The 12,167-nt window shown below is 45.2% G+C and overlaps 1 protein-coding gene and 1 non-coding gene across 2 annotated transcripts in view; one reads left to right on the top strand and one right to left on the bottom strand.

Annotated features, from left to right (window-relative positions):
- LBP (lipopolysaccharide binding protein) overlaps positions 1-12,167 on the bottom strand; it is a 44,949-nt gene that overhangs the window by 19,932 nt on the left and 12,850 nt on the right. Inside the window, 7 exon segments of the mRNA XM_022592424.2 lie at positions 1,454-1,496; positions 2,033-2,100; positions 3,493-3,660; positions 5,870-5,929; positions 7,533-7,709; positions 9,100-9,191; positions 11,475-11,538. Coding sequence (XP_022448132.2) covers positions 1,454-1,496; positions 2,033-2,100; positions 3,493-3,660; positions 5,870-5,929; positions 7,533-7,709; positions 9,100-9,191; positions 11,475-11,538 — 672 coding nt within the window.
- On the top strand, positions 10,068-10,140 carry TRNAV-UAC (transfer RNA valine (anticodon UAC)). The gene has a single exon. It is a non-coding gene; the product is annotated as a tRNA-Val (tRNA).

Genomic DNA, 12,167 nt, shown 5'->3' with positions numbered 1-12,167 from the left:
CCCCTGGATCGGCAGGCGTACTCTCAACCACTGCGCCACCAGGGAAGCCCTACAGGTCTTACTTTTTACCGTCGATGTTCTGAAAACATGACAGCATGTCTTTTTGTGACTCTTTACATATGAATAATTTACTTCATAGAACATTTTTACATGCCATGCACAGATACAATATTAGTGTGTCATTATTCACTTTAGCCTTTGTTCTCTGAAAGGAGTCATCCTTCAGGGTCCCTGTGGGCAATGTTTCTCTCCACACTTGATGTATTTTTTCCACTTCTACTTGAGGGAAAGTCTTGGAAGTGGGGGGCAGGTAAAGTGTGGTCAGAGGGAACCAGTATCCATAGGATGGTAAAAAGGAAGCCAACTACTGTAGATTAAAGTCTTTCCATCTCCTCCTTGGCTTGTGAGCAGCTGCCATCACCCCACCTTCCCTCTTTTCAGAAATCTCTCCTCGATTGTTTCAGCCCACATAAAACTTCCCATTCTTTTTCCTCCTTTAATATGGCACCACCCATTTCATCACTTTTTCCTCTTTGTGGAAATCATCTTTTGGTTTTGCCTGCCCAGCACTCAATTCCTTTTTTTAAATAATAGTCCCTATTTTCTCCTGGGGAACCCTCCTTTCCAGTCTCAGTCCATGTGGTTTGGGACTGCAAATCCTGGCTTGGGGAGTGTAGATTAAACCAAGCTCAGCCAACTGACCTTGTCCAATTTCCGACCACGTGATTGGCTAAAGAATGGGCACATGACCAAGATTAATCCAACGAGGGCTTGTTTTTTTTTTTTTTTTTTTTTGTGGGTTAAAAAAAAAAGAAACTACAGGAAATTTGTGAGTTTTCCACCAGTGGGAAGAACCTGCCTGAGAATGAAGCCAACACAGATGAAAGCAGAATGGAGAGATATTCTTTTTTTTTTTTGGAATATATATATTTTTTCTTTCTAAAAAATTGAATGAAAGATTCTTTAAATTCTGTAGTGCTCTACAATTTTCAAAAGTTTCACACACATGATTTTATATAATCCCTTAATAACCGTTTTCCCCCATCCCTATATCGCCCCTCTCCCCTTCCCTTGGAGATTCTTGATGTACTAATTTGAACACCTGGATCCAGCTATGCCTGAAACCTCTAGCCTTAGCTTTTTTGTTTTTGTTTTTTGGTTATGACCTATACATTCCTTCTGCTTGCTTAAGACACTTTTAGTTGGCTTTCTATTCTTTGCAGTTAAAAGAATTCTGTCCAATAGATGATTTAATTATACTGTCTTATATTGGGAGGTAACTGTTCCTCTGCCCTATGGTTCCTGTCTTCAAGAACTTCTATGCTTTTCTAGGGCAGAGAGTAACTCTTCTCCTTTTCTATTTTCTATTATAGGTGCCAAAGCATTATTTAGTAAATACTCTAAATTAATTATTACCCTAATCATTTCATAAATAAAAACAATAATAACTTACATTGACTACTCCAACTTTAGATTCTTTCAGTTCCACTTGTATCCTATAACAAATCAGAGAAGATTCAGAGATGTGGGCATTATGTTCAAGGCAAACCTAAGCAATGTAGGGATCCCCAGAAAGGAGGAGACACCAGCTTGAGAAGGCCCAGGGCCCAGGGTGTGGTAGCAGTGAGAGTGAAAAAGGTGATTGAGGAACCAAAAACAATGATACAACCTTATTGGGAAGACTTGCAGAGGGGAAGTGTGTAGCATAAAAGAACTCAGTCTCTATAATTTCAGGAAGTCAATATTGCCGATGTCTAAAATTCATAGATTAAGAAAAAGCAGTATTAGTAAATTCTTTAGAAATTTGGAAGTAATGGGGGTTAGGTGAAAAGGAAGTTTATGGAGGCAGATCCAGTTGGCCAAAGGAATTGGGCCAACTGGGGTAAAATTTAACTTTCCTTCCCAAACCGTGGGCCCCACGGTTTGACAGGGGGATCTGGTTACATCCCACCTCCAGCTACAGGGAATCAGCTGAAGCGTCAGATGGAGCCCAGTTGAGCGCCCCCCCATGTAAGTCACGAGGCTGACTTACTTTTCTGGCTTCAGGAATCCAGTGATCTTGCTGGTGTTGAAGGTCAACATGACAGACACATTAGTGGCCTGGTAATTCCAGTAGAAAGAAACAGGTCTAAATGAAGGAGGTTGTCATGTACAGAACGGATAACTATGAGGACCTGCTGTCTCCTCTAAGCAAACATCTCACTGAGTTAAAGCAGGAACTTTCCCACTAGATTAGACTCCCAGGAAGCTCATCATGGGTGCTCAATAAACATTTGAACTTGGACTTGAATATTTTTACTTGAAATTGCTGACTATGATAGCAATTAAACTTTGAACATACTACCAAGAGAAGGTATAGAGGCCTATGCCTGGAGATCTCTAAAGGGACCATTTCTAGCTATCTCAGGGCCAAGATTCAGCCCGAGTAAATAATAATAGTAATGATAATAGCTTATGTTTTAATTTAAAATATATTGGGGACATGTAGTTTTTCAGGGCAGAAGTCTGGTGTGTTCCCCTTTGCCTGGCAAAGCAATAAAGCTATCCTTTCCTGCTTTACCAAAATAATAAAAATAAAAATAAAAAATAATAAAATAAAATATATTGACAACAATTTTGATAACAATAACAACAATATCAAGTTGCAGATATAACATCTGGGAGCAATTACTCTTCTAGAAATTTGTCTTGCTGAGTTTCAAACCTGGAACAAGAGAGCAAAGTTCTCCATCCTGTGAGCAGGACCCCCAAAAAACTCAGAATCCCTTCTCTGTTTGACAGGGTCCATTGAGAAGGGAGACACAACTCTCAATATTTAACCAAGAGGGAATTTCATACAGGGGATTGGTTATACAAATGATGGAATTGCTGAGAAGTTAAAAAAGAGTTGGAGAGGCAACTCAGAGATTAGCAGGGGTGGGAAGCTGCTTCCACCCCAGGATTGGAGGAACAGAGGGAGGAATTGGGGAGGCACCATGGAGGAGACACAGTCAGTGCCTGAGTCTCTGTCCAAGATAAAGAGAGAAGAAGAAATACTCTGGCTTCTTCCTTCCTCCCACCCTCTGTTCTCCTGACAGTGTCTTCCATTGGCTGACCTAGCTGGAAGTCAGTGCAAGGAAGCCTGGGAAATGTAGTCTTCAGGGGTCAGATATAGATACAGAGCAGAGCAACAGGTCAAAGATCCCCTCTGCCTTCCTCCCCACAATAGCCCAGACTCACTTAGTTGGGCAAACATACATTAAGCAAATAAACCTGCAAACAGCTACATTGGTATCTTTACAATAAGTCCTATGAGGAAAAATAATAGGGTGCCACAAGAAAAAAAAATGACAAGGGGCCTAAGGTAGATCAGGGGTAAGGGCAACCAAGAAAGGCCTATCTGAGGAAGTGATACTTAAGCTGAGATCTATCTTAAGGAATTAGCCAGGTGGGGAGTGGGGGAAAAAGCATGTAGGAAAAGGGAACAATGTTTGCCAAGCCTTTGAACCTTACCACACCAAGCCGGAAGACTGGCTCCTTGACGGAGTTGGGCAGGAGCACAGAGGCCTCAATCTCCATCTGGGCAGCTGAGGACAGATTCCCAGGGCTGAAGTTCAGGAACGGGGCAGAGACCACTGTGCCTTGGAGCGTTAAGTTCGTGTTGGGGTACAGTCTGGCTAACTGAGGGCAGAATGAAGAAATTATGTCAGGAGAAGGAAGCGTGCAGGTTTCCTGGGAGACCCTCGAGGGAGTCAGATCAAGCTGAGGACACTTCTTGGTTGGTTTAATTTCCACAAGATGCTCTGTGCCTTTTTCTCTTGAAGGTATAACTGGACATCCTTCCACGTTAGACATATGGAGTCTGTGTCATTTATCTCATGGATGCATTGTATTCCACTGTGCATGGGTGCTGCAATTGATCTAACATTACTGCACATCAAGTTGTCTCCAAGGTTTTGCCATTTTAAAGACCACTCTCCTGTGTACCGTTGGCTATTATTTTGGGGGATACATTCCTAGACGTGGAATTGCTGAGTCCAAGGGCAGGGATTTTTTTTTTTTTTTTTTTTTTTTAGTGGTACGCGGGCCTCTCACTGTTGTGGCCTCTCCCATTGCGGAGCACAGGCTCCGGACGCGCAGGCTCAGCGGCCATGGCTCACGGGTCCAGCCGCTCCGTGGGGTGTGGGATCTTCCCGGACCGGGGCACGAACCCGCGTCCCCTGCATCGGCAGGCGGACTCTCAACCACTGCGCCACCAGGGAAGCCCCAGGCAGGGATATTTTAAAATCTTCTGCCAGTTATTGATTGCCAAGCTGTCCTCCAGAAAGATTAGGCTGACTTTTTTTCACTCCACACCCCTCCCTGGGCAGTGGGTGAGAGCTCTTTTTTCTCTATACCCCCATCACACTCAGGTAACTGCGCACGCAAAGCCCAGACATCACTGTTTCTGAAGCACAGCACACCTAGATCCCACCATTTCAAAGAGCTGGCAATTTTCCTTTTAATTAGAATTTAATTTGGGGTCAAGACTGTTCCTTTTACGGGGGAAGTTGGTGGAGGAACGACAGTCCCATGAGCCTTTTGGTTATGCAAATATAAAATCTACATTCAGTTGTAAAAGGGAGATCTTTAGAAGGTTGAGGAGGTAAACCACCTGACTAAGAAGGTGACCCGAGCTGCTTCTGTGTCAGGTTGATTACGATGTGAGCAGGAAGGGAGGGGAGAGTTTCCTCCTCTTTTTGGGCAAAAGGGATGTTGGAACCAGGATGAAGCCAAGGTCCCTCTAAAGCTAGCGCCGACAACATGGTGGCAGGTTGGGCTTTTGTGGGGCTCTAGGGAGAGAAAGGGCCTGCTGTGAGGGTATGTTATGGAAGGACGTGACCCAGGTACCGCAGTATTTAAAGTTCAACCATTCTCCCACCGTTATAATTCCTCTCAGCCATCATCAAGCCTTCTGCAAGGAACTTTAAACACTACCACCTGTCTGAGCTGTGTCTTGGGGGGACTCAGAAGGTAGGGGAGAGGCGACAGGACAGGTGGATTTCTGTGGGATTAAATGAGATATTGAACATGAAGAGCTTAGTCCAGCAAAGACCAAGCTACAGGGTTATTCACTGCAACACTGATGTAGCAAAAGACTGGAAACAACGTAAATGTCCTTCCATGGGGGACTGATTACCCAAACTATGGTCCATCCATAATACAATGGCAGACTGGATTCCCAAGAAAACAAGAGTGAGGAAGCTCTTTATCTACCTACATGGAATCATCTCCTGGTATACTAAGAGAAAAAGTAAGGTACAAAATGGAGTGTAAAATATACCTCCATTTGTGTAAAAAAATGGAGGAAAGACATACATTTGTTCACATATACATAGAATAGCCCCAGAAAGATGTGTACGATCTGACAATATTGATAGACTCAGGGTGTGAACTGGATGTTTAGGGGACAGGAGTGGATGGGACTTTCCACTCTATAACCTTCTATGTCTTCTGAATCTTGAACAATGAGAATTTATTATCCATTCAAAAAATAAGTTTTTAAAGCACCAAGAACAGTGCCTGACCCCTAGTACGCCCTCTGTAATTGCTTGGTGTTATTAATTAGGATACATTTTGTGGGACATGTCGGCATTCCTTGGTATTGTCAGAGATCATCAATGAAAGACTGGGCAGCCTGGGGTCCCACGAGACACAGGGCTCAGGCCCCTGTTATCTGGGCCTTGAAGGGAAGGGAGTCCCCAAACCTGTAGCACCACGGCCTTCACTGGGGGCCCCACTGCTGCCCTTCTGACTCTTGGTCAAGCTGAGAGGAGTGTGGAGGTTTTAAAGAAAACCCCTGAAGTATTGGGGGCTCAGCCTGCACCCTGAGGGCTGAGGGAAGTCTTACCCGGGGGCAGAAGGCGCGGAAGGACTTGGTGGTCAGTCGGATGTTAGAAGTAGGCGGAACCTGCGGCAAAGGAACACAAAGAAGTTTTAGGTGCTCCGGCCGGAGCCAAAGGTCTGAAGAGAATTGGGGAAGTGGGGGGATATTCAATAATGTAGCTTCTTTTTTTTTTTTTTTTTTTTGCGGTACATGGGCCTCTCACTGTTGTGGCCTCTCCCGTTGTGGAGCACAGGTTCTGGGCGCGCAGGCTCAGCGGCCGTGGCTCACGGGCCCAGCCAGTCCGCGGCACGTGGGATCTTCCCGGACTGGGGCACGAACCCGTGTCCCCTACATCGGCAGGCGGACTCTCAATCACTGCGCCACCAGGGAAGCCCAATAATGTAGCTTCTTGACTGCTCTGGGTTACCATGGCAATGGCGAGATGCCTGTTCTGCATTCACCATGAGCACACGAGTCCTTGGGATCCTGACTGCTCTCCTTGGGCCATAAGTGACACTCAGGACTCAATCAGAGGATCCACAAGGGTGAGATTTTCAATCACACAGATCTAGGTTTGACTCTTGGCTTCGTGACTATGTGATGTCAGGTGAGTGCCTTTACCTCTCTGAGCCCCAACTTCCTCACCTATAAGATGGAGATAATTATAGTCCCCACTTGTTGGGTCACTGTGAGGGCTAAGTGAAATGGTGGGTACAAAGCATCTAGCCCAAGGCTTAGCACATAGTGAGCGCTCAGTAAAACACAGCTACCGTGATCCCACCCACTGAAAGAAGGGACTGTACCACAGGTGGGAAGGGTGACTCAAACATGGCCATAGAAGTAAAAGGCCTGGGTGTGGGTGAGTCAAAGGACACATGTCACTCCATCCATCACTGCTGGTCCTCAATTTATTACCAGGGTAGGCTGGACCATCCAGTTTGGACTGCATTGTGTTTCCCCCACCCTCCCTACATTGTTCACGAGGCCTCAGCTTTTACAAAGAGCTACAAGAAACATCCATCTAAACCCCAGAAATATTAAAGAAACTGAAAGAAATATTAACCATGTGATCCACTCTAAAATTCAGTAACCTTCATACAAAGCCACATCTCTTTATACAAAGAGACAGTTATTTTAGAGCTAAGTGCTCGGAAGACTTTGTCTCTCTTTTTTGCTATGAATCACTAAATCATGTACCCTTTCCATTTTGGCTACAGAAAGCTCCTGCAGAGATTCGTGATATTAAAAAAAATCAATTTGGGGGCCCAGTGTCTTTTAAAATTGTGCTTTACTTTAAACTTGGTCTTTATTTTCTATTCTATGTAACTTTTGCATTTATCAGTGTATCTATTGTCCTGCCCCATTCACTAAAATCTTTTTTTAAACCTCCACAGACCATCAGGATGAAAGAAAGTATGAATTAGAATAACAGATCGAGTCTGGAGGGAAAAGTAAAAGACAGACAAGCAAGCCACAAAGTCTTCCACGATTGTTCTAAGGGAGAAAGAACTTTGACTTTGAGCTCTCTGGCAGCCAAAGTGAAAAGGGAAATCGTACTAACTTATATTTTCCTGCTCTTGATCTTTCTTTTAGTCATAATTTACTATTTCACTGATGTAAACGCGTGGAAAGGAAAGAAGGAAGGAGACAGTGTCATTTGTGGGAGCTGTTGTGCTATTATTCTCACCATGTCATCTGTGATAGAAAAGTTCAGGTATCCCACTTTGTGATAAACTAGGCTGGCGGTGTTGAAGGCATAATTAGAGATGGCAAAGTAGACCATTCGGCTGTGTTCTTCTGGAAGGCTCATGACAGGCGCAAGGAAGGCAACCGGGGAGCGGTGATCACGGCTAAAAATTTCACCCTGGAGAGAGAGATAGAATCCATTTGAACTTTTCTAAGTCTATCCCAGGGCTGGACATCTGAGCTAGGTAGTTGCCTATAGAGTCTGACGAGGGAACATGGACTGGAGGCACTGCCTGAAACTCCACCATTAAATAAGTTTTCCTTGGAATCTAAAAAAAAAGGGTACAAATGAACTTATTTACAAAACAGAAGTAGAGTCACAGATGTAGGAAACAAACTTATGGTTACCAGGGGATAAGGGAAGGAGGTATAAATTGAGAGATTGGGACTGACATATACACACTACTATATATAAAAGAGATAACTAATAAGAACCTGCTGTATAGCACAGGGAACTCTACTCAATGCTCTGTAATGACCTATATGGGAAAAGAATCTTAAAAAAAAAAAGGGGGGGGGGGGGCTTCCCTGGTGGCGCAGTGGTTGAGAATCTGCCTGCTAATGCAGGGGACACGGGTTCGAGCCCTGGTCTGGGAGGATCGCACATGCTCGCGGAGCAGCTGGGCCCGTGAGCCACAGCTACTGAGCCTGCGCGTCTGGAGCCTGTGCTCTGCAACAAGAGGCCGCGATAGTGAGAGGCCCGCGCACCGCGATGAAGAGTGGCCCCCGCTTGCCACAACTAGAGAAAGCCCTCGCACAGAAACGAAGACCCAACACAGCAAAAATAAATAAATTAATTAATAAAACTCCTACCCCCAACATAAAAAAAAAAGAGGATATATGTATAACTGATACACTTTGCTGTATACCTGAAACTAACACAACATTGTAAATCAACTATAATCCAATAAAAATTAAAAAATAAAAAGGATGTTTTCCTTTGGATCAAAATGTGTATCCAGAATCCCTTAATGAAACGATCCGCAGAAGCTTTGGTCTATTAACCTATAGGACCTCCTGGCCAGCTCCTCTACACCACTGAGGGCCAGCTCTGATTGACCTCACCTGCTTGGTGGGAAAGGTGAAAGAGGGGAGGAAGGGGGAAGGGAAGTTTCAAGGCCTAAGTGATGTAAGACAGCGTGGGCGGGGCTTCCTTTGTGGCGCAGTGGTTAAGAATCCGCCTGCCAATGGAAGGGACACAGGTTCGAGCCCTGGTCCGGGAACATCCCACACGTCGCGGAGCAACTAAGCCCGCGCGCCACAGCTACAGGCACAGCCAAAAAAAAAAAAAAGCTTAAAAAAACAAAAAAAGACACCGTGGGAGGATCCTGGCTCTGGGAACACCCCGCAGCAATCCATATCGCCCTGCCCTTGACACAGTGGGAACCACGGGTAGATGAGGACAGATCTGAAGCCAGGAGAACAAGAGGCCCCAGGAAGGGCTGACCCTGAGGCGACCCCGCACTGGGCCTGGGCCCGCCCAAGACCCCCGCCCCAGACCCTTTTACCTTAAGCATCACGTCCAGTATTTCCGCTGTTGCCTGAGGGGCCTCCATTAAGCTGTAATCAATCCCAGCGAAAATGTCCATCTCCATGGTGACTGAACAGGGGAAGGGCAGAATTAGGAGGCAGACGAGGGAGAAGGGGTGAGGGCTCTGGCTGACCCACACTCTCTGTGACTTTCTTCAGAGCCCCCTGCCCCTCCACCTTAAGACCCTCCACCCAGCCCAGTGCTGGGGGCAAAGAACTCCTTTGCCAAGAAAGAGTTGACATGGGTTCTTCGGTTCCACTGGTGATTTAGCCCCAAGGGGGCTGGTATGCTTAGCCCAGAGCCTGAGCAGTTTCCAGAGTCTCACATACTCAGACACACAGCCACACACACACACACACACATAGACACATAGACACACACACACATACCCTGAGGGCAGGAGGAACTCAGGTCTGGCAGCCCTTCCACACCTAGGAAGCCACACAATAGGAAAAACTCTCCAGCCAAAGCTATTGCTCCCCAAGTTTACAACCGAGACCTTGATCTTCCAGGACACCAGCCTCCTACCAGTACGAACCAAATAACCAGGAAGGCTGGGTCATGTCCAAAGGGCCCAGAGACTCCACTCCAAGGCCCTGGAGGGACGGGAGTTTTCTGTCCCAAGCACTTGGGTGTCTGTGCCTGCCTGGGTCTCTGTTGAAGGGGAATGTCAACAGGTGAGTGTGGAGGACCTGGGGGCCAAGGCATGAGAGAACACCTCAACAATTTGCCAGGGCCTGTTTCTGCCAACTTTATGTGTGTAGCCGAGATCCGGGGCCTCCACTTGCTACATTTGAAGGGGAAGAGGCGGTGTGAGGCGCTCCCTGCCCCGCTGTTGGCAATAGCAAAGGACGGCAACAAACCTACCTATCCAGCAGCTGGGGACTTATTAAATAAATGGAGACATCCGTTAAGATAGAACACTGTGCAGCTATTAAAATGAACTCCCTGATGGTCCAGTAGTTAGGACTCTGTGCTTACACTGCAGGGGGCACAGGTTCAATCCCTGGTCAGGGAACTAAGATCCTGCAAGCCATGTGGCGTGGCCAAAAAAAAAAAAAAAAAAAAGAGGTCTATTAAAACCACTTTGGAAAACTGTTTGGCAGGATCTGCTAAGGCTGAACCTATAATTTCTCTCCTGGGTATATACCCAAAGACATGCATCCACAGGAGCTAGAATGTTCACAGCACCTACCCACAATGGTCTAAAACTGAAACTACCCAAATGGGCTTCAATAGTACAATAGATAAATAAATGGAGAGACATGGACACGGTGGATTACACAGCAGGAGAATGAACTCATGATATGCAACAATATGGATTGACCTCATATTTTAAAGTCGAATAGGGCTTCTCTGGTGGCACAGTGGTTAAGAATCTGCCTGCCAGTGCAGAGGACATGGGTTCGATCCCTGGTCTGAGAAGATCCCACATGTCGCAGAGCAACTAAGCCCGTGAGGCACAACTGCTGAGCCCGCGTGCCACAACTACTGAAACCCACACACCTAGAGCCCGTGCTCCACAACAAGAGGAGCCACCGAAATGAGAAACCCGCGCACCGCAACGAAGAGTAGCCCCTGCTCACTGCAACTAGAGAAAGCCCGCGCGCAGCAACAAAGATCCAATGCAGCCAAAAATAAATAAATAAAATAAATTAAAATAAATAAATAAATAAAATGTGTATCCTTTAAAAAAAAAGTTGAATAGAGAAAGCCTCCAGCTCTTGATAAAAGACTCTACTGTATGGTTCCATTGATGTACAAAGTGCAAAGCTAATCTTTGCTAGCAGAAGCTGGGTTAGTGGTCAACCTGAGGGGTGGGCAGTGTCAGAAGGAGACACGGGAGGACTCTGAAAGGCCAGCTGTGTTCTGTATATTGATCTGGAAGCTGGTACGTGCATGTGATCAGTTCGTGAAAAGTTTCTAAAAACTCTTCACTTATGATTTGAGCACTTTTCTCTCTGTATTAACTTCTACACAAAAGTTTTAAAAAATGAGATCAATTTATATGTGCTGATGTAGAAAGATCTCCAAAGTATACAAGTTACAAAAGAACAATGTCTCTATTATTATAGACTAACATATATATTCATAATTATGCATATTCACATATATTCATGAACAAAAGGAATACATATGTGAATGTATAGTCATATGCTTATGTATGTGTATATTTATATTTGAACATTCAAAGGAAATAGGTTACCTCTTGGAAGAAAATTTGGGGAGAAAAGGGGATTTTAATTTTAACTTTCAACACTTCTCTTCCATGTAAGGTTTTATAAGGTACACGTATGCACTTATAAAAATTAGTAAAAATCAAGTATCCCAGGGATGGGTGGGGTGTCCTACCTGGCAGAGTTTGGAGGTAAGGCTGTAGGTCAGAGGTCACCGAGTCCTGGATTATTTTGCAAATCTGAAAAATATGGGAAGAGAAAGCCTGAGTGAGTTCCCTGGCTTTGGTCTGGCCCTGTGCTAATTGCCTTAGTTCCATTATTTCACTTATTTGCTAATTGGTCATTGATTCTACAAAAATGTATAAGTGCTTATGATGTACTGAGAAAGTAGAAATGATCAAAAACATGTCGACCCCAAAAGGGTCCAGCTGGACCTGTCAAAGTCCATCCCAGGACTGGAAATCGGAGCTAGGTAGTCACCTACGCAGCGGATGAGGGGACATGGCTAGAGGCACTGCCTGAAACTCCATCATGAAGGACCTTTGCCTTTGGGATGCCCTGGTCTCCCAGGGTCTAGAGCTGAAATAGCAGAACTAGACGATAAGTAGCAATGGCCACACAAATAAGTGTACAGTTAATGCAGATACTTCTTAAATGTCATCACTTAACAGGTTAGCTGGACTGATCAATAGTCCCCATGTCCCCTGCTGCCCGTGGAAGACTGAACCCTTCCACCCAGCGGACTACCGCACGCACTAAGCACTCAGAATTTTTTGCCCCAGTTGAACGGCGTGCGTCTCAAGAAAAGGAAATGTGTGTTCTCTAACCTGTTTGCTTTCCTTGTTATTGCAATCACTCAAATTATTTC

Source organism: Delphinapterus leucas, chromosome 15 (genome assembly GCF_059928025.1).
Source record: "Delphinapterus leucas isolate spDelLeu-1000000601 "Yukka" chromosome 15, BTC_Dleu_Yukka2, whole genome shotgun sequence".
Classification (NCBI taxonomy): Eukaryota; Metazoa; Chordata; class Mammalia; order Artiodactyla; family Monodontidae; genus Delphinapterus; species Delphinapterus leucas.
The sequence above is the reverse complement of the archived record's forward strand: the minus strand, read 5'-3'. Positions and strand labels throughout refer to the sequence as shown.